Source organism: Vespula pensylvanica, chromosome 2, assembly GCF_014466175.1.
Source record: "Vespula pensylvanica isolate Volc-1 chromosome 2, ASM1446617v1, whole genome shotgun sequence".
Taxonomy (NCBI): Eukaryota; Metazoa; Arthropoda; class Insecta; order Hymenoptera; family Vespidae; genus Vespula; species Vespula pensylvanica.
Window position 1 is genome coordinate 5,799,827 of NC_057686.1, and position 20,547 is coordinate 5,820,373.

General features: G+C 26.2%; 4 protein-coding genes across 7 annotated transcripts; 2 read left to right on the forward strand and 2 right to left on the reverse strand.

Moving 5' to 3' along the window:
• Positions 1-130: 130 nt before the first annotated feature.
• Positions 131-5,619, reverse strand: LOC122627153 (RAB11-binding protein RELCH homolog). Of its 2 annotated transcripts, XM_043808060.1 has the most exons (16): positions 5,294-5,619; positions 4,827-5,027; positions 4,478-4,636; positions 4,058-4,404; positions 3,886-3,996; positions 3,559-3,803; positions 3,182-3,492; positions 2,816-3,102; positions 2,424-2,751; positions 2,171-2,324; positions 1,977-2,100; positions 1,617-1,887; positions 1,412-1,547; positions 1,145-1,344; positions 733-994; positions 131-660 (listed from the first exon to the last, which is right to left on the reverse strand). In XM_043808060.1, the coding sequence occupies exons 1-16, from the start codon at positions 5,340-5,342 to the stop codon at positions 513-515; spliced, it is 3,333 nt and encodes a 1,110-aa protein (XP_043663995.1). In that variant the 5' UTR covers positions 5,343-5,619; the 3' UTR covers positions 131-512. The 2 variants fall into 2 exon arrangements, with proteins under 2 accessions (XP_043663995.1, XP_043663996.1); XM_043808061.1 differs by lacking the exon at positions 5,294-5,619 and having other exon boundaries at positions 4,478-4,632; positions 4,827-4,946.
• A 237-nt stretch (positions 5,620-5,856) lies between these two features.
• On the reverse strand, positions 5,857-10,901 carry LOC122627152 (Bloom syndrome protein homolog). The gene is made up of 13 exons (XM_043808059.1): positions 10,710-10,901; positions 9,792-10,620; positions 9,601-9,711; positions 9,356-9,522; positions 9,030-9,251; positions 8,573-8,934; positions 8,233-8,491; positions 7,773-8,156; positions 7,544-7,694; positions 7,266-7,453; positions 6,876-7,200; positions 6,590-6,779; positions 5,857-6,477 (listed from the first exon to the last, which is right to left on the reverse strand). The coding sequence occupies exons 1-13, from the start codon at positions 10,833-10,835 to the stop codon at positions 6,390-6,392; spliced, it is 3,402 nt and encodes a 1,133-aa protein (XP_043663994.1). The 5' UTR covers positions 10,836-10,901; the 3' UTR covers positions 5,857-6,389.
• Positions 10,902-12,676: 1,775 nt separating this feature from the next.
• LOC122627159 (ethanolamine kinase) lies at positions 12,677-15,140 on the forward strand. Of its 3 annotated transcripts, XM_043808071.1 has the most exons (8): positions 12,693-12,825; positions 12,953-13,212; positions 13,298-13,438; positions 13,646-13,783; positions 13,878-14,143; positions 14,227-14,453; positions 14,537-14,759; positions 14,923-15,132. In XM_043808071.1, the coding sequence occupies exons 3-8, from the start codon at positions 13,313-13,315 to the stop codon at positions 14,972-14,974; spliced, it is 1,032 nt and encodes a 343-aa protein (XP_043664006.1). In that variant the 5' UTR covers positions 12,693-12,825; positions 12,953-13,212; positions 13,298-13,312; the 3' UTR covers positions 14,975-15,132. The 3 variants fall into 3 exon arrangements, with proteins under 3 accessions (XP_043664005.1, XP_043664006.1, XP_043664007.1); XM_043808070.1 differs by lacking the exon at positions 12,953-13,212 and having other exon boundaries at positions 12,677-12,825; positions 14,923-15,128; XM_043808072.1 differs by lacking the exons at positions 12,693-12,825; positions 12,953-13,212 and having other exon boundaries at positions 13,299-13,438; positions 13,680-13,783; positions 14,923-15,140.
• Positions 15,141-15,531: 391 nt separating this feature from the next.
• Positions 15,532-19,258, forward strand: LOC122627157. Its single transcript, XM_043808067.1, has 8 exons — positions 15,532-16,792; positions 17,223-17,396; positions 17,861-17,984; positions 18,069-18,249; positions 18,329-18,533; positions 18,620-18,761; positions 18,866-19,005; positions 19,094-19,258. Exons 1-8 carry the CDS (start codon positions 16,670-16,672, stop codon positions 19,214-19,216), a joined length of 1,212 nt encoding a protein of 403 aa, XP_043664002.1. The 5' UTR covers positions 15,532-16,669; the 3' UTR covers positions 19,217-19,258.
• Positions 19,259-20,547: the final 1,289 nt, after the last annotated feature.

Consider the following 20,547-nt stretch of genomic DNA (forward strand, 5'->3'; position numbering starts at 1 on the left):
TCCTCGAAAAAATTTCTATAATGAAAAAAGAAACGAATTTTTAGATATTTCTAATCTGCACTTATAAAAAAGCATATCTGAATTTGTCATAAATATAAAAAAAAAAATCAAAATTAAATCACACTAAGTATTGTTTACGAACTTGCATTACGAAAATCTGTTCTCGCACATACATTATTTTCTATTTGTTCTCATGCATTACAATTACATTTTAAAAGGCACACCACAATTTTAATGATATTTATAAGAAAATCACAGTAAACGTAATCTCTTATTAAAAGTAATATTCTATTTTATAATTTCTTTAAATATTAAATTTTATCAATTTGTGCGAGCATAAAATTATGCATGTATTTATACGTAATATTTATTCTATATGATTGACTGAAAAAAAAAGAAAATCTGGAAAAAGTTAAAAAAAATCAAATGAGATTCATATATATATATAAAAAAAAAAAAATCGAAATTATATACATTGCGCGAAGAATAGAAAAATATTATAAACGACATAACTATTTTTTCTTGAAAATACTCGTCACTGTCGAAGAACTAGGTCTTTGTTGAAATATCTTGCTCATTCTTTGTCGCATATCTTCTACACCCTGACCTACATTTACTGTCGCCATTGATAAAGAAAGTCCAGAACTCATAGAGCTTGATCTAAAATCATAAAGAAAAACCACATAAATATTTCCACTAATATACAGAGATTCGCTATTAAAAATGCATTACCTTTCGATTGGTTTAACAATATCTTGATGAGATTCCGCTTCCCGTAATAAAGATTTTACCGTTTCTCTTTGTTGCGGTAAATTTTGATTAATCAAAGTTTCCAAATGCCTTAAACCAGGTAATATAACGCCAGAAATACACTGATTGCTTAACGGACAATAAACTAGAACTGAATAGGCTTCGACCAAAGCATTGCAAAGATCTACTTTACGATTCTGTTGCATCGCTGTTGCAGTTATTCCAGTCAATTGTGTGGCAATAACTGTAAAGTTAAATAAGAATTAACCGTTATAATCAGTTGCAATTGCCGATATAATTATTGCAGTAGAATTTTATTGTCACAAATAGAATTATAAAAAACTTGTATGAAGAGCACAAATTAGAGCATGAATTATAACTTTATAAATCTTACCATCCTCTATATAACTTTGAGGACAACTTGGAGCAATATAAGCTAAAGTTGAAACAAGAGGTGTAGCTAATACAGACAAAATATTTTGCGATTCTCTTGCAATAGTTTCTAAAGTTAACCGTGCCTTATCACGTGCTTCTCTTACTTTACATTCTGTGATAAGACGACCTAAAGGAGGTATGACTGCTGCTTTCACAGTTCTAAAATAAAAATATTATATAACTTCATATTTTTTTAGAAATATATAATATATAAAATATTACTTACATATCTGGATCACTAGCTAATGTTACAATAGCTGGAACTATTCTTCCATTTATCAATCGATCTGAAGTATGAGCTATGATAGAACCAAATAATGTTGCAACTGCACATCTTACACTTGATCTTTGATGCACCACACCTGTAATACACAGCCGTAAATAAATAGTTAAAAAATCAACATTACAATCAATAAGATAATAAAAATTACCATCCCATAAGCCTGTTAGTACATGCTCTTGCATTTCTTCTTTAGTACATAACTTTATAATCGCGATCTGAAGACTTGTAATACTGATACCGCTCATGGACAGAACAACTAAAAATTGTTTTATAGATTTTGATACTTCAACACCATTTAAAGTGCTTAGCATAATCAAGTAAGCTGGAATCAATGTTAAGCTGAGATTTTTATTATCCATTGATAATGTTGATAATTGTTTTTCTAGTTCCGTTATTTCTGGTAAGAATATTGGTTGAATCTGCAGTATAAGAAGAATTCTATAAATAAAATTTACGATACTATAATATTCAAATGCTATTATATAGTATTATAGACTTTAGGAATTACCCTTGTCTGAGTAATATATCTTCCAAAACCATTGCACAATGATTGTATATATGTGAGTAATGAATTTAAAACACTCTCTTGTATTATTTCTGTAGATTTTACTATTTCAAGAATATCTATAATCCTGAAAGTAAGTATTATAATTTTGTATAAAAAGTAAATTAGTAGAAAAATATAAAATTTATAATACTTACAATTTATTAGTAAACCATTCTAATTCCGGCCATAAATCATTTTCCCAGGTATTTGAAAAAAATGTATTTAAAAGTGTACCTATGTCAGTGTCACCATCATAAAATACTTTTGGGTTGATTATATCACAATGACATATGGACAAAAACTCGACAGCTAAAATGAAAAATTAGTTTTTGTTAATATTATAATGCATATATTATAAACATTATAATATTATAATGTTTACATTTGTATTTTTTATAATTTACTTACGTAATTCTTGAGAAGTTGAAGGTTCTACAGAAGTTCTAACAGTATCAGTATCAGCAACACACACAACAGTGTGAGGAAGTAAATATTGTAAAACGCTAATTAACGATTCTATTCTCTCTTCGTCAATATTTTCTTTAACAGGTGAATTTTGAAGATTCGTAGGTTTTATATGATTTTTTACTTTCGAAATTAAACGTGGCAAAAGATGTGATCTTAATCTTTTTAAAGATAACGCCCATTGTGCTAAGATCGGTAAAAATATAGAAGATGCTGTATTTACTACTATAGAAGAAGAATCATTCAAGGCTGTTAGAGCAAGTTCTTCACACTACAAATACAAAACAGAATATTAATAGATATATATAGAATCTAAAAATCATATAGAGTACTACCTGAAAATATTTGTCTGGATCATCCATTAATGCTACAAGAAGAGCCAAACTTCTTACTACACTAGCTCTGACTGAAGGATCTTTATCTTCTAAAAGCATTTGTTGTAGCATAGACAGCATAAGAGAATTTCTAATAGAAACTGACGTATATGGAGCTAATGCAGAACAACATTCAACAGCTAATAATCTTCTTTCTGGATATTTATGTTGACTTTGTTCCCAACAGAGAGTTAAAACTTCTTCTCCTCCAATAGATTCATCTTCAAGTTTTGCCATTGCCACCAAACCTAATAAATAAAATAAGTATATATATAAATATCTCCTTGTTTTAATTACATAATTAAATTTTTAAAAATAGACACTAACCAGCTAATATCATTTGTCGTTCTTCTTCTTGTGGTCTCTTTTTTAAATTAAAAAGAAGTTGTAATAATTTTTCCCTCTCTCCAGAATCGGAATGTAAACGAACTGTGCTTAATATTAAAGGTATAACTTCTTCTCGTTTGTTCAATATAATATTAGGTACTATTCGAGGTAATGTTTGTGCCAAAATGTTAACAAGTGTATCGCGAGAAACTCCATATTTAAATGGTTCTTCTGCCACTGATATTATAGAACTTGAAATATTCACCAAACAAAGACCAATAACTTCTAACTTAAATTTTATTGGTAAAAGTCTGAAATGTATAGATATATTAATATATCTTTTATATAATTATACATTAATTTATAAATTTGTATACCTCGATGGTGCATTTGATAAAATAGTTGAACCTTCTGTAACATCAGTCCTTGGTAACTGTATCCTAGTCCATTCTTTATCTCCTGGATCAGTTTCACCTAAACTTACTACTACAGAAACACTATCATCTTCTTCTGGATCTTGAGTTGCGTTTGAAACATCGCGTGGCGGAGATTCAAGAATTTCAAATTTATCTGGTGTTGTAGAATTCGAATTTATAGATTGGATGGTACCATTACTACGTTGCTAAATCGAACATACATATAGATTTATAAAAATCAAGTTTTTTAAAAATAAAAAAACTAACAGATAATAATATTCCATATACCTTACTATCTTGTACCAAATTTTCATTAGTAGTATCAATATAATTCTGGAGATCCATCTTTTCTTTTTCTAATAATGCAATTTGCTGTTTTAATTGTTCTATTTGCTCTATCTATAATAAAAGAATAATTTAAAAACTGAAAAATTATAAGCTGCACATACAAAATACAAACCATTTCTTTCAACTCATTCTCCTTTCTTTCTACTTCAGTATTTCCAAATTCAGTTTGAACAGAAATATTTACAGAAGGTGGTTTGTCATGACCATTAGCTCTCATATATTCTCTATAAATCTGTAATAATCCAGAAGGTTTTGGAATGTTCAAACCAACATCCTGCCAATCTTCAAGTTCTTGATTTTCATTTTCATCACTAAATGTTATTGATGTTAATTTATAAGAATGTGTAAGCAAATATTCGTGAACTAGAAAATTTAAAGCTCTTTGTTCATGAGGTTTTATAGGATTATCATTAATAATTTGTTTATCAGAACGTTTATCAGGTGTTGCAGTATCAAATTCTGAAATATTAAAAGAAAGAAATTTAATTATATAATAAAAATGCGAAGAAACATTTGAAAAAGGAAAACAAACCTGTAACAACAGTAAGATTTGCACGTAAAGCAGAAATACTTTCTCTTGCATTCCTAAGTTCAAATTCCAAAATAGCAACTCTTTCATCAATTCCAGTACCATCTTCAGAGTACCTTGTCATATCAAGCGAATCCAAAGTAGCTTGACTAGAAGACCTAGCTAATATTTTGTTTCAAATATATATGTAATAATTTTCAAATTGTTTCTATTCATATTATTTATGTATATATATTATATATGTGTCATTTTAAATATCATTAAAAAATATCTAATACTTTAATTTATTCAAAATTGATAATAAATATATATAAAAAAAAACCTTATTATAATACCTACAAAATTTACTTACGCATAGGTGTATATGGTTCTGGTTTAATATTTTGATTTTCAAAATTACATGGATTAGAAAAGTATTCTTTAAGAATTGGTAATTCTCTTCCTGCTTCGCACAATTCTGCATGTAATTCCAAAGCTGTTAGTAAAAATTTTTCGTTTAAAAGTTTCGTAGCAATTTCTTCGTAAGATACTATCGATCGTACGGCGGGAATTCCTAAAAATGATAATATATATAATTATTCATGATATTAAAAAATAATAAATTATAAAAAAATGACGAAACAAATCTTCAACATACATATCGATGACGTATACAAATGTAGAGTTTCATGTATACAGACATTCACAAATTTATTAAGTAAAAAAACTATTATAAATTAATTCATAAATTGCTATATGAAATATAACAATTTAACTCTGTTGTGAAAAGATCGCATTAAAATTGCTAGAAAGAAATCTAAAAAAAATCATTAAAATTACCTTTGTTTGTAGACAAGGGATTCCTAACCTCTTCTATAGAACCTGCCATCGTTTTAATATTTATTTATACCTTAAGACAAAGTGACATGTTTTGTATTACTTATCAATAATATCAGTATACCATGTTGTGTACTTATTAATATTAGGCCGAATAATTAAAATTATTTTGTTCGTAATACACAAAGTTACTTCACATCTGTGACGATTAACGTAATGTCACACGTACATATTACAGTCTGGTGCAACTGTTGATATATAGGTATATACAAATGTCCAACATACGTAGATGCATATATAAACGTTTTTACAACTCAATATGTCACTACAATAGACTTAATTTGCGACGCAAGATATGTTTTTAATTAAATAAATAAAATATATCTGTATAATAGGTAATATAAAAAAGGAAATGATATTCAATATACAACATAAAAAATAATGCACTATTAAATATATTTAATTAATTTATACATACAATTACCATTTATAAGTTAATTCCTTAATTTTTATATTACAAAACTTTTTTTTTCCAATATTTTGCAAATGCTTTGATTTTTTTTATTTCATTTTCATTTCCTACTTGAAATAATTATAGATTATATTATATTATATTCATTTTATTATATAAAAATTATTGATACATACCATCAATTTAATGTAACATACACACACCACATCAAAATTAATAATTATGCAAATGTAAAATGACGTATTCACATATCGTGAGTAAAGTCAGTAGCCAATAAAATTGCAGATGCCATGATATTCATCATTTACATGATGAGAGTGACTATAATTATACTATCACTAAAATATCATAATTTTGTAGATTCTTTACAAAAACACATTCACGATAGCAGATAACTTAATCCGCTAAAAAATTTTATTGAGTATCTACACAGTTAAACAATTTTCATTGAAATATATATAATATGGCTAAAACGCCAATTTCAAAGATTCACTGATACACTGTATCATAATATTAATACAAAATAGTCATTCAATGTCTTACGAATACAAAAGTTAATACAAATAATTAAATACATAATTTATAAAAATAATAATATCACTGTTCTGTGTCATTAACAATGAGATATTATTTCTTCTTTGAAAAACTTACAAGTCCGACAGTACACTTTGTTGCAGTAGTTTTACGTTTCGGAGCTGCTTTTCCTTTTTGCACGCTAGAATTATATTAAAAAATATTTGAAAATACATTCGATATAATAAATATCTTATATCATTATTTATATTACAAAATCGATATTTATTGTAACAACTAAATAAATTGATCACCTTGAATTTGTATATTTAGCTTTTTTGGTGCTAGAACGATAATTATTATAGCCTTTACGTTTTCTTCCTCCTGTACTTCCATATTTACCTCTTGTACTTTCAGAATAAGAGGAATTTGTGGCAGTATTCCATGAACTTGCATCCTCATCAGTACTATCAACTGAATTCTCATCAGCTTCATTCAATAAAACTGATAATTTAAAATAAAAATATAAAGCTTTACTTAGTTACTTAATCGTTCATATATATTAAATATATGTACTTATATACTTCAATTTACAATTACCATATTTTTCTGCTGCATATTTTTGCGTAATATCTAATAAAGCTTTGCCATATTTATCAAAATTCGCCTTTGTGACATGGGGAATCTTTAACATGGCTTCTTCACTATCAGGTAACTGCTGACTCATTGCTCTGATAGCTATCATATTCATAATTGACGATGCAGATACATCAAGTGCACCCGCTATTCCTCTAATAATTCCTATTAATTCTGAATAGCAACGATCTTGCAATTCTTGTAAAACTTTGTTAACTTTAGTTGTAACTGTAGAAACAGTTGCTATTGCATTTGAACTGCTATTTGCAGCACGTATCGGAATAATCACCTAAAACATAAACACGACAATATTTATATTTCATTTTTAATAATGCGATTTAAATTATCTAGTACCTTTGTGTCTTTTTCGGTCATTAATTCTGTCGCTTTGTGACCAAGTTTTAAATATGCACACGCGATTTCATTATTTATATACATTTCCTCTCTTAAATATTCTTTAAGTACCATTTCATGTAAAAGACGTTCTATGTCACCTCTGCTCCACGATTTACCTTGACCATACAATGGATGATTCGTAAGACCTACAAAATAATAAATATTATTTCAACAACAGAACTTTTTGATTTATTAAATACAGATTATAAAAATTATTTATTCTTAATAATATCTACCTGATTCTCTAATTTTTTTTAAATCACTTCCCTTAAAAATATCCGTAAGAAATACTAGAGTTAATTTAGAATTTTTTTTCTGATTAATTTCTCGTACTGCTTTCATAATTTGCCGTGCATGATTTGTTGCATCCAACATAGTGTACTCCGCCTGAAAAAAAAAAAAAAAAATCGATTACAGATTTTCATTTTATATGCGATTATAATTACGATATATACTGTCTCTTACCTTACACCTACAATTATCGCATGCAGTTGATTTATTTGCAATACATTTTTCCCGATTAAAAATTTCACCGAAATAGTTAAGTTGTAATGCTCTGCGACAATCTGTTTTATTTTCACAGAAGGATACCATCTTGAATAAATTATCCATATGTGTTTTTATAACATCTCTATTCGAATTATCCATTTCAATCATTTTTCTAATTCTATGCATATCAGCATAATTATAAAATAATATACATTCGGCATTTTCTCCGTCACGACCAGCACGTCCACTTTCTTGATAATAACCTTCTATAGACTTTGGTAGAGAAGCATGTATTACAAAGCGTACATTAGGCTTATCAATACCCATACCAAATGCTATAGTTGCACAAACAATCCTGATCTAAAATAATATTAAATATAAATAAATGAATATCACTGTATAACTTATGTTATATACATAATATATCTTTCTGTACTTCTTCTGAAATCCAGTGTCCTTGAATATCACTCCTTTGATTATCTGTCAATCCAGCATGATAACTTTGAGCTCGAATATTATTTTTTCTCATTTGTAGAGCGTAATTATCACAATCTTTACGTGATAAACAGTAAACAATACCACATTGATTTTTAAATTTTGTTTTTATCATAGCTATAACTTCATCAGAACAATTTTTGCCTTTCTTTGCAATTATACTATATCGCAAATTCGGTCTGTTGAAACTTGACATAAACCTGACAATATAATAATCTTAATATACATATCATTGTGATAATTAATAATAATGAATAATATGCAAATATCGTATATCATACCATTTTGGTTTCGTCATACCCAATTGATACAATATATCTGTTCTAACTCTTGGAGTAGCTGTAGCTGTTAAAGCAATTGTTGACACTGTAGGATAATTTTCTCGGAGACATTTTAATTTCTTATAATCTGGTCTGAAATCATGGCCCCACTGACTTACACAATGTGCTTCATCGATAACAAATCGTGCTAACAAATTTCTTTGAAATAGAGTTGTTAAAATACTACTGAATTTTTGGGAAGCAGATATTTTTTCAGGTGTTACATATAATAATTTTAAGCCTGGATCTTTCTTTGATAATTCTCTATATATTCCAGCTGATTGAGTTTCAGTTAAATTGCCAGACATGTGTGCTGCAGGAATCTATATAGTAATAAATTATTACGAACATTATATATAATTTATTCATTCAGAATTTACGTAACACAAATAAGACACAATAAAATTATATAACTTACGTCAAGTGAAGTCAATTTCTGAACTTGATCAAGAATAAGACTTTTTAAAGGAGAAATAACAATTGTAATTCCTGGTACAAGAAGAGCTGGCATTTGATAACAAAGTGATTTTCCTCCACCTGTAGGCATCAAGACAAAACAATCGAATCCAAGAAGTGCTGCATTAATTGCTTGCAATTGATTGGGCCTAAAAGAATATAGACCAAACTTCTGCCTAAATATCTGAAAGAATAATTCTCTGTATCAGCAAATAATATATTAATTTCTCTAAATATAAATTTTTTTATACATATTACATCAATACAAAAATATATATTCGTGCATACTTTTAACATTTCACGAGAATGAGGATAATTTAAACCATCGAATTCTCCGCTAATACCATCATTTTTATAATTTCCAGTAAAGATTCCTTCAGAAACAGATGTATTTAAATTTACATCTATTTTATTATTTGTAGTAGTATTCTTCTTTTTTTCTTGGCTACTCACTTCTAAATTCGTAAATATAAATTTTTTGTACACATAATATAATGCTTCAAGAAACCATTAAAATAAATTATAAAATTTACCTTTCATACTTAAATCTAAATTAGAACTATCACTTAAAGATACAGAAATCTTATGCTCTTGTTTAAATGTTTCAATAATACTTCTGTTCTCATTTGTTATTAACTCATCTTCTGTAAAAATGTTTATAAATGAATAGTAATTATTGTTATTTAAACAGAATTATTATTAATTAAGCAGAATAGAATCTTACCAAAATTTTCACTATTATTAATCCAATCATTTTTTTGATTAAATGTAGATTGTACATCTTTTTGAAATTCTTTTGCTTTAAAGTTATTACAATCAAAATTTTTATTTTGATATGCAAGTTCATTTTGCTCTGATTTAAAGCTAACATTACTTACATCACATTCAGAATCAGATTTTATTTTTAATAGTTTTGATTGTTGCTGTTCTTTCTCCCATAACTCGCCTATTTTCTTTGTAACTTCTGTGCATACTGTAGCTCTGACTGGTCTTTTTAATTGGAAAGTACTTTTTTTCGTTGTAGCTGTTGCAGTACTTGTACTTACTACAGACGAGTTATTATTGGCAGAGGTTTTCATATTTACTTTTTCAGTATCATCTGTTTGCCATGGATTTAAAGAAGGTCTAGTAATGCTTGATGATAATGCATCTGACGTTTCGTTAGGACCTATTATTTCTTTGCTAAAAGAGTTAAGACTGAGGTTAATACTATCCTTTGAATTGTTCAAGTTTGAACTACTTTTGAGTATGTTGTGTTTCTTAAAAACAGGACTATGACATTCTGCTTCATTTATGAGTTGATTATCAATTGTAGATTTTAATTCTTTCTCTATTTTTTGTATATTTTCCAGTTTTTTATTTATCAAACGTAATTTTGCTTTAACATGCTGATTTAATATTGTTAATTTATTAAATGCCTCTGCATTAAATTTCGGAAATTTTTCTAATACAGGTATTGGAATTTGGTTCATAGACACACAAAATTTTTCTAGAATTTCTATTTGAAGATCTTGCAGATTTTGACGTCTATCTTCTAAATCATTTTCTGTTCTCTAAAATTGAGATATTATTTACTGATTTGATATTTACATGGACATTAATAGAATAATTATAATATTATATACTTTTTATAATTACTTACAGGCAAAGATGACATAATTGGCTGTTCTTTTATTGATTGAATCCAAGAAATTAATTGTTTATCCATACCTAAAGGCTTCAGATTCAATTTATAGTCAGGACCTATCCATTTCTTTCTTGGTGTCATTTGAATGGTTTCTTTTGAATCAGAATTATCATTGTCAGAATCAGATATGATAATATTCTTAGTATTTCTTTCATTAGAGCCTTTAATATTTTTATTCACAATATTTTCATTTGTATTATGTTTAATTTCTTTAGGGCTAATATGGCTATTAAATGAATTTTGTTTACTCGTTTCAGGTGACATTATAGCAGTCTTATTATGAACAGCAGATGTTGGTATATCTGCATTACTGATGAGATTTTCTTGTGTTTCTAAGTTCTCTTTTTTATCTTCTGTTTGTTTTAACTCATTATTTAAACGTGGACATGTTTTTAATTTTGTACATTCATCCTCACTGTCAGAGAATTGTTCAAAGACAATTTTTTTTCTATATGTACTTCTCGCATCTAAAGCACTTGTTTTTTGACTGTTTTTCAATCTTTCTTTTTCTTCTATAGAATCTTCCACATATTGTATAGTTGAAGAACTATTTTCTTGAGATTGTGCTTTAAATACACTTTGACTTGGTAAATCATTTGAGCTTTCCTGTATATCAAAGCAATATTATATTTAATTTAATGACATAATAAAAAGAATGAAAAAATAATATAAAATTAATTCTTACAAGGCTTATAATACTATCTACCATTTTAAACTCTTTTTTTATATTTGAAGAAATAAAACTATCACTATCATCATCTGAATCAATAGAAATGTCATATTTTACATTTGGACTTTTTAAAATATTTTGTTGAGTAGGTGTACTGGAAATAAAATTACATAAAGATTATTTATACTTTAATATTTATTTCTAAATATAATATTTCTAAAGATAATATTTTTAAAGATTAAACGAATACCTAGAGGTTAAATTATCCTTGTTCTGCAGTCGTTTGAAAAATGTTGTCAACTTTGGAACTCCTGAATTTTGATTAATAGGAAGCTTTTTGGACATATTGACAATTTAATGTTCCACATATAAATACCGTTTACTAACAAAGCTTTGTTTATAAAAACAATGGACTAAAAAGCATTTTTTGAGAGTTCTTTTCACGACTTCATTATTAGAAAACTACAATATTAAATACAATTTAATTAAGTTAAATAAATCTTTAAATCTATACTTTTAAATATAATAGGTACATTATGTAAAAACCTTTTATTGTCAAATAAGTTATCGGTTTAAGCGGGAAACTATGTAACAAAAGACCACGTGTATATTTTTATAAACTAGATAGTCAAATCATTTATCAGGATCTCTATTTGACAATTATATTTTTTATGATAATTCACTATACATATATTCATTAGATGTACAAATATTTTATATACAATCAATTTCATTTCATGTAAAAAATGGAATTAACTTTCACCGATCACAAATACCTAATTCTATTCAAAGCTCGAACCATCCACTATGAAGTTAGTAGAAAGTTGCAGTTAATATTGAAATAGAACGATTTCCATTTCGAGATTGCTTTTGTAGATTTCGTCGTAGTTCAGATCATTCCTCCCTCTAATCAATGATAACTATTTTATAAGTCTGTCATATACTACTTTATCAATTGACATACTAAATGTTATTGTAATATCAATTAATTTTGAAAAATCTTATAAATTAATGTATTGTTATACGTGAAAAAAAGAATAATTTTTTTACGATATTAAGAATATATTATTTAAGCCTTTTATAAAGTATATCTTTTATCAGTCCAATGTATTCAAATGTAATAAATGTAATATATGTAATATATGTCATGACTTATCAAATAAATATTATAACTATTTTATAAGACTAGTTAAAAAAAGGATTAAAACAAAAAATAATACTGATCGTTGAATTAATTATATTAAGTTTTAATAGTTCTTCTTTTGTGCACAATCGCTGATAAGTATCAAGGCCCAAAAAACTATTAAAAAAATATACGATGTTATCAAAAATTATAACTATATTTTATCTGGGAATACTTTCACTCTGCTGTTTGTCTATAAAGCACATATCTACTAATTGGTAATTTTCTCTTAATTAATTAATTAAAAATAATTGTGTATGTTTATCCTATTAATTAATAAAATATTTTATAATTTTTAATAAGGAATTATTTATAATATTTCAATATTAAACGTCTATTCTTTAGGAAATTACTTATTCTTTAAATTGAATGATTAACGAATAAAATGGTCAATGAATTCAAGGTTCTTAGATTGCTATAGTTCTGCCTTACATGACTATGTGTCACATATTGTTATCAGTACATGTATCAATTTGTATAGAGAACATAGTTTTATTACAGCAGAACTACTAGTTCTATTACAGCATTTAAAAGGAACTGACACTGGATTTATTTTAAGTTTCTTAAGTTTATCTATATAATTTGAAATAATTGAAAATTATATTGTAGTTATATTTTTTATATTTTACATAATTTTTTATTTTTTTTGTTCTTTTATCTGATCTATTTATGTGAACTTTGAACTCTTAGAAACTTACATTAATCATGGAAGAAAATTATAAAGAAGTACATCTCGATATCACACTAGATGAAAATGATGTTAAAAATGGAGCCATAGAAATTATAAAGCAAATAAGACCATCTTGGCCATTGGATCAACTACAATTCAAGGTAAGATCAGCAAATAATATGTATTATCATCTTATTTGCTTATATAATATCGATTTTATAATACGTTCAGATTTAAATTTATTAGTTATTTTATTATAGTTATTAGCTATTTATTTATTAGTTAAATTTATTATCTATTAAAATATTGATATAACTATTATAGAAAGTAATGTATAATTTTTATAAATTTGATTTAATATTTTACAGTTTTTTAATCATGGAATAACTAATAAACTTGTAGGATTATGGTATCCAGGTTATTACAATGATATGGTTTTAATTAGAATTTATGGGCATAAAACAGATTTGCTTGTTAATCGAAAAAATGAAAAAAAAGCTATTAAGGTAGGTAAAAAATATAACTTTGCAATTATGAAATGTTTTTATTAATTATATATAATTATATTTATGAAATAAAAATATAAATAATATATTATAGATATTACATAAAATTGGTTTTACACATTCCCTTTATGCAACATTTAATAATGGTTTCGCCTATGAATTTCTTGAGGGTGATATACTTACCACTGAAACTGTTAAACAACCAGAAATTTATAAATTAGTAGCTAAACGAATGGCAGAGATGCATGCAATCGAACTTAATCAAAGTGAAGTATCCAAAGAACCAATTATTTGGAAAAAAACTGAAAAATTTATGGAGTTTATGCCTAAAAAATTTTCTAATCCTTGTAAACAGTTAAGGTAATTAATATTATGATATTTATATATACAATTATATATTTTTCTAATATACGTATAATATGTTAATTTATATCGTTATCCAGATTTGCGAAATTAATAAAGCCTTATACCACATTGGAAAAAGAATATCAGTTTTTAAAGGAACAATTGTCAAATTTAAATAGTTCTATAGTATATGCACATAATGATCTTTTATTATCAAATATAATTTATAATCAAAAGAAAAATAGTGTAACTTTCATTGATTATGAATATACTGGATATAACTATCAAGCCTTTGATATAGCCAACCATTTTATAGAGTTTGGAGGTAATTAAAGCCTATCTTAATATTTTCAGTGTTTATTTGCGTGAAAGCAAAATTGATAGAATCAATTTAATTTATATTTTTAGGTATTGATTCTCCTGACTATTCCTTATATCCTGATGAAAGTTTACAAAAAGCATGGTTAAAAATATATTTAGAATCATATTATAAAAGAAATAATATACTTGAAAGTGAAATTGACCAATTATATAGTCAAGTGAATAAATTTGTTCACTTAACACACTTCTTTTGGGGTTGTTGGGCTCTTATACAAAGCCAATATTCGTATATCGATTATGATTTTTTGGGGTAAGTAAAATTAGTAAACATTTACTATTTCTATTATATTTGTTTACTATGAATAAAAACATTTTTACAACTATCACGAAACTAAAGCAAGATTTGTTGTTCAAAATACAAATGAATTTATTTTTGTTGAGGAATCGTATATTTAATTATAAAACTTTTTCAGGTATGCAGCAATAAGATTCAATGAATATTTTAAAAACAAGACAAATTTTTAATTTATAATGAGAAGAAAGGAATTAAATCAACTACTGATGTCATTTATGTAAACATTCCATATAATTTATATATTACAAAACTTTTTTATTTTCAATTTTCTATATAAGCAAAAAATTAATAAATAGTAATATATTTCGTAAAATTCTTCATGGTATTACAAATGCTATCTTATATGTTATGGATAAGTATATAAAGGTCTCAATAGTATATTGTGTAGTGTTGTTATATAAATAAAAGTTGTTTCAAATTCTCCGCATTTTTCTTTTATTTTATTCTTCACATAATATAAGTTTAAAATTTGTGAAAAAAATGTGATAAATTAATTTATGCGAAGCTCGCGAGTAAAATTTAAATATTACTTCAAATCGCGGGTTATGTCGGTAATTATATTTCGAATAAATTTTAATAATGATATTAATTGTGGAATATTCACAGTTGATATCAATTTTTTAAATATATATATATATATATCACTGTTTCAATATTTAACATACTATATTTAAAAATAAATAATAAAATTTAATAACACTTCTTTCATACGTATTTAGACTGTCATGTATTACAATCGATCAATTGACTAGCGAGTATGTTTTTGTCTAGTACGACCACGTACGTATGTACATATGTACATATGTATGTACGTATTCATAAATCAGTGTATATTTTTAGTGAGTACTTTTGGTGTTTCTCTCCAAGATCCGTAAATACATATGATATGTATTCCTATTTTTCTTGCATCGCTTATTCTAATTATATCATAGACATTTTGTAGAACTATTATCGTGAAAATAGCGAAGAAAAAACTAATAAATATTTATATAAAAGCAAAATAGAGTTATTTAAAACAGACCGATAAAAACTTCATAAAACCAAATTTTTATGATACACTTGTCACTATATCTTTTAAAATAAATCCTATCATAAAAACCGATATGATAGGCAAATAAAGCGAATAAGACAAAAGTCGCGTTCAAAAAAGAATGAAAATTATATTTAATCCGGAAATATTGTTGAAATAGAATTAGCTTATCTTCGTTTAATTTTCTATCTCACTTGCGTTCACATTCTCTCTCTCTCTCTCTCTCTCTCTCTCTCCCTCCCTCCATCTCTCTTTCTCGCTTTCTCTCTCTTTCTCTCTTCTCCTTTCCCTCCCACACACTTCTCATTGCTCTTTCACTGTAATACCCGTATGGAAAATGTTAAGAAAACAACACGCATGAAAGAAGACACTCATTTATATACACGTACGTACATCGGTCGTGTATACGTGTATAAGAGTTTAGTGAAGAGCGGAGTGGAGGGGAAGAACGAATCGTGTATTCCCACACGTGTGTGAAAAGCTTCGCATTGCTCCGGCAACTCGCACACTGTGCGTTGACCTACTGTTTCGCTGTTCGAACACGTATATATCTGTCTCTGTTCTGTGTAAACTACTGGCAATTTTTCAATAACCAAATACCGGAATATCGATAGAAATCAGAGGAATCGTTTGTTGAATGACATTGCATGAAAATTATCGTAGAAAATTAAAGGAAAACCGGTAGGAGTTATAGCCGAAGAGGATATATTTTATTCGGTAAAGAAGTTTCTTTGTTAGCACTGATCATCGCACTGAGGGGGATACATCGAAACAGAGGAAATTCCTTTTTCTCGAAGGGAAAGTTAACCGTTTTAAACGGAAAATCTTGTATAAAATGCACGCCACTTGTAAGTGCTTGAATGTTTCTATAAGATCTAAGGGAAATGAATTAAAAAGACTTCCAATCGACGAAATTGAACTGACCGATCACGAAAGGGCCGACGCTTTCTTTCGAGAGGTAGGATTACGTTTGTATTTCCTCATCATTCATTGTAAGATTTATTATCGTACTGTTAATTTATCTTCTTTACATATTTATAGTTGTTATTAGGATTTCAATTAAGTGCAACATATAGATTTTACATTGTTTGTATCTTATTATCTTAATTTTTATAATTTAGTTTTTATTTTATTATTGTGCCTGTAATATTGTTAATTATTTGATTTATCTTTATTCTTAAATTTGAAATAATAAATTTAGATTTAAAAATAATTAAGTTTTATTATTTTTATGTAAATATATAGAATATTAATTTATGCTTTGTATGTTATTCCATTGTTTATATATTTAATATTGTATAATTTTTTTAATATCATAAGATAATATTGATTATTGCATCCTCAATTTAATTATATACTTCAATAGAACAAATATTTTTTTATTTTAGGAACTTGCAACAATTAAAGATTTGGAAGTTATTACTAAAGAACAACAAGGTTTAGTGGAAATAAGAAATGTTGGAACTTGGATTATTCATCGTTGTCTCAATTGTTCAATATATACTCATGCCGTACATAGGGAATATGGTGCTGCCTTAGTTCTCATTAATATTAACATGATTGTAAGTACATGTATATTTCATAAGATGTTCTATGCATTTAAATCGTGGAACTTTATAGTTCTATTATTTACTTTTCTGATTACAATAGTACAAATTGTTAAAATAATATTTATATCTTCTCCCTCTATTTTTATTGAAAGTATGAGTTATCAAGTATATATATAGATAATTATTTTTTGTACTTTATCACATTATTTCATGATTCATAATGTTGTTAGAGATGAAGTATCTGATAAGTAAATAGGACAATTATATCAAGAGAGATTATCTTTGGCCTAGGAGTTATCTTTTCTTCTTATTTACTGTATTTACCTAATTAAATACAACAACAAATGATTGAAAAAAATGGTGAATTAATGTATGAATTTATATTTTATAAATTTATTAATTTTGTGCATGTAATTCTTTTTTTCTTCATGGTTTTATATTATTATTATATATTTAATTTAAATATATTTTTATAGACCTCACCAGAAGAAATAGAACGATTGAAATCTAATATTGATTATAGTAATGTCTTCAGAATAGTAATTGATCGAAGTACTTTTGATGATCTTGATTATTTGCAACCACCTAATAAATTTTCTGGTAAGCTTTAAAATTTACATTTTAATGCGTATGTAATGATTTATATTTTTAAAGCTAAGCATTATTTTTATTCCATTTAAATAGTATCACAATTGTTAAGTGCTACACAAGTGGCATTGGGTTGTCTTCATCAACAACTTGAAGAAGCTGTACAAAGGCAAGCTACAGATGTTGAAGAAAAGATACGTAATTTTACTGCAGAACAGTATCAATTGTTAGAACAGTTTCGTGAGAAAGCACATAATGAATATCGGTTATTGACAAGGTAAAATACTAATATTATATATTTCAATGCATAGAGAGTTGTTGATAGTAATATGTAATCATTATTTCAATATTTTCAGCTTATTACTCAATGGTGAAGAATTAAAAAGGCTGACTGATAATACAGAAACTCCACGGCAGACTTCTGATGATATTAAAGGAAATATAACTTCAAGAACTAATGCAAAAAATATAAAATCACACAGAACAACAAATGATGCAGCATACGTTATTCAAACTAATATTAAATGTGAACCAACTTTAATGTCTTCTAATGTACACATTGTAAGGAATTATTTATGTATATTTTTATATGTCTGATAATGAATATTTATGTAAAATCATTAAATTGTTTTTATGATATTTTATAGAATAATAGTATAGAAAAACAAGATGTCTATGCAAAAGAGCCAAACAGTTTTGATACAGAAGCTTTGTTTCCACTTGAAGGAATGGAAGATACATCAACTCCTGATCATCTTCGATCTTCGGAAGAAGAATCAGATACTGATGGTGACTATTATTAATAATTTGTTTTTCTTTATGTATTGCAATTTTTAAAAATATTTTATTTATTGACTTTTATTATATCATTATAAAAGTAAAAACTTTAACAGATTCGGGCCAAGATGAAGGTATTCATATGCATAGAGGTCAAAGAGGTGGACATCCTACATTAGCCAAATCCTTGCCTGTTAATGTACCAACTTTTCCTGCGTTTATTCGAAAAGCAATTCCAGATCAAGGTGATGATCAGGTAAGAAATAACATTTTATGTTCAAATTCGAATATATCAAGTAATAAAAATTGTCTTACATTATATAAAATCTTAAATATATTTTCAGCTATCAAGGGATCCACTTGATCCACATAATATTCGAGCTTCTATTAAAGCATTAGCTAAGAGTGTTCATGGTGATACAGTCTTTGGAGATTTACCACGTCCACGATTTTCTACTCAGATCTGATTTGCAAAGAATTAAAAAATAGAAAACGAAAAGAAAAAGAAACAAAAAAAAAAAAAAAAAAATAAAAAAGTGGTATTATATCGTCACATACAATTTAAAAAAAAATTCATATATGATTGATAATTATTATGTCATACAGTACTCACTTAATCTTTGCTTTTTTTTCAATGGATGTTATACAGAAATTATGTATAAATTCGAAATATAAAACGATATTAGATATTCGGGATAGCATACTTCCTATATGTATTATGGAAAAAATTAATGACATCTTGGATTTCAAGATATGTTAGATTATTTAGAAAATATATTATTGTGAAAGTGTCTCCAATTAATGGATAAAAATAATTGAATATATGTTACGTATTTCTAAGATGATTCGTAAAATGGATTACGAAATCATTGAGATTAAAAAGGTGAATTAAAGTGAATTGAGATTTTATGGTACCACAATAAAGTAAATATTACAAATATTAATAGGATATTATATAGAAAAGTTAAAGATTTTTGCATTATGATTGCATTATTGAGTGTTATAATCATGTTGATGAAAGTAGACGTTTTTCTTACGGTAGTTTAAGAAAAAGAATATATGGTCAGTTTTCTGTCATTGATTGATGAAAGTGAAATAATTTCTATTTGTAATATTTGATCCAAGAAAGAAATTTTTATTTAACAAAAACATTCTGTATGTTTCGTATAACGATGTTATAAAAATCTATTTTACAAATGAAACAAAGATATTAAAATAATAGAAATTTAATAAAGTATTCCTTCCATTATGTTACAAAAACAAATAAGAGAGGAATGAAAAAATCGATATCAACATATATTACATAATTCAATACAAATTATTTGAATAGAATGTTTCAATAAAATTAATGATAAATGTTAATTAATAATTGCTTGTGTAAGATAAAAAATAATTACAAATTATTTTACTGAAATTGCTATATTGTAATAAGTAATTCTAAATACTGTATGTGAGTAAATTAATATATAACTTGTGACTGAAATTTTGTAAAAATATAGCGCAGATTTTTTTACATATGTAATGAACTATATAAAATTTACGTAAAAAAAATTAATACAGCTTTTTAGACTTATATCATGTATACATATACATACAGACTGTTCTTACAAACAATATTTTTTTATTAATTTTATTATGGTTTGAAATTTAATTTTTTACTATGGAAAAAGATGCTTTTTGTAAAATATAAAAACATTTTAATAGAAAAATTTCACTTTGATAAAACTGTAACTAACAAATAATATATGACCATTAGATATCACAGTTTCATTGTTAAAAATTATTTACGATTACATTT

What these genes read in the sequence shown, in the direction of transcription:
- LOC122627153 (XM_043808060.1), bottom strand. Translation starts at nt 5,342, where the DNA reads ATGGCAGGTTCTATAGAAGAGGTTAGGAATCCCTTGTCTACAAACAAA. An exon ending in AAATCTTACTGTTGTTACAG is followed by an intron (nt 4,405 to 4,477) that starts GTTTGTTTTCCT and finishes TTAATATTTCAG; the next exon opens with AATTTGATACTGCAACACCT. An exon ending in GAATGGTTTACTAATAAATT is followed by an intron (nt 2,101 to 2,170) that starts GTAAGTATTATA and finishes ACTTACTTTCAG; the next exon opens with GATTATAGATATTCTTGAAA.
- LOC122627152 (XM_043808059.1), bottom strand. Translation starts at nt 10,835, where the DNA reads ATGACACCAAGAAAGAAATGGATAGGTCCTGACTATAAATTGAATCTG. An exon ending in TAATAATAGTGAAAATTTTG is followed by an intron (nt 9,712 to 9,791) that starts GTAAGATTCTAT and finishes ACATTTTTACAG; the next exon opens with AAGATGAGTTAATAACAAAT. An exon ending in AAAAAAAATTAGAGAATCAG is followed by an intron (nt 7,454 to 7,543) that starts GTAGATATTATT and finishes ATTATTTTGTAG; the next exon opens with GTCTTACGAATCATCCATTG.
- LOC122627159 (XM_043808070.1), top strand. Translation starts at nt 13,313, where the DNA reads ATGGAAGAAAATTATAAAGAAGTACATCTCGATATCACACTAGATGAA. An exon ending in TGGATCAACTACAATTCAAG is followed by an intron (nt 13,439 to 13,645) that starts GTAAGATCAGCA and finishes AATATTTTACAG; the next exon opens with TTTTTTAATCATGGAATAAC. An exon ending in CCATTTTATAGAGTTTGGAG is followed by an intron (nt 14,454 to 14,536) that starts GTAATTAAAGCC and finishes TTATATTTTTAG; the next exon opens with GTATTGATTCTCCTGACTAT.
- LOC122627157 (XM_043808067.1), top strand. Translation starts at nt 16,670, where the DNA reads ATGCACGCCACTTGTAAGTGCTTGAATGTTTCTATAAGATCTAAGGGA. An exon ending in CCGACGCTTTCTTTCGAGAG is followed by an intron (nt 16,793 to 17,222) that starts GTAGGATTACGT and finishes TTTTTATTTTAG; the next exon opens with GAACTTGCAACAATTAAAGA. An exon ending in AGAAGAATCAGATACTGATG is followed by an intron (nt 18,762 to 18,865) that starts GTGACTATTATT and finishes AAACTTTAACAG; the next exon opens with ATTCGGGCCAAGATGAAGGT.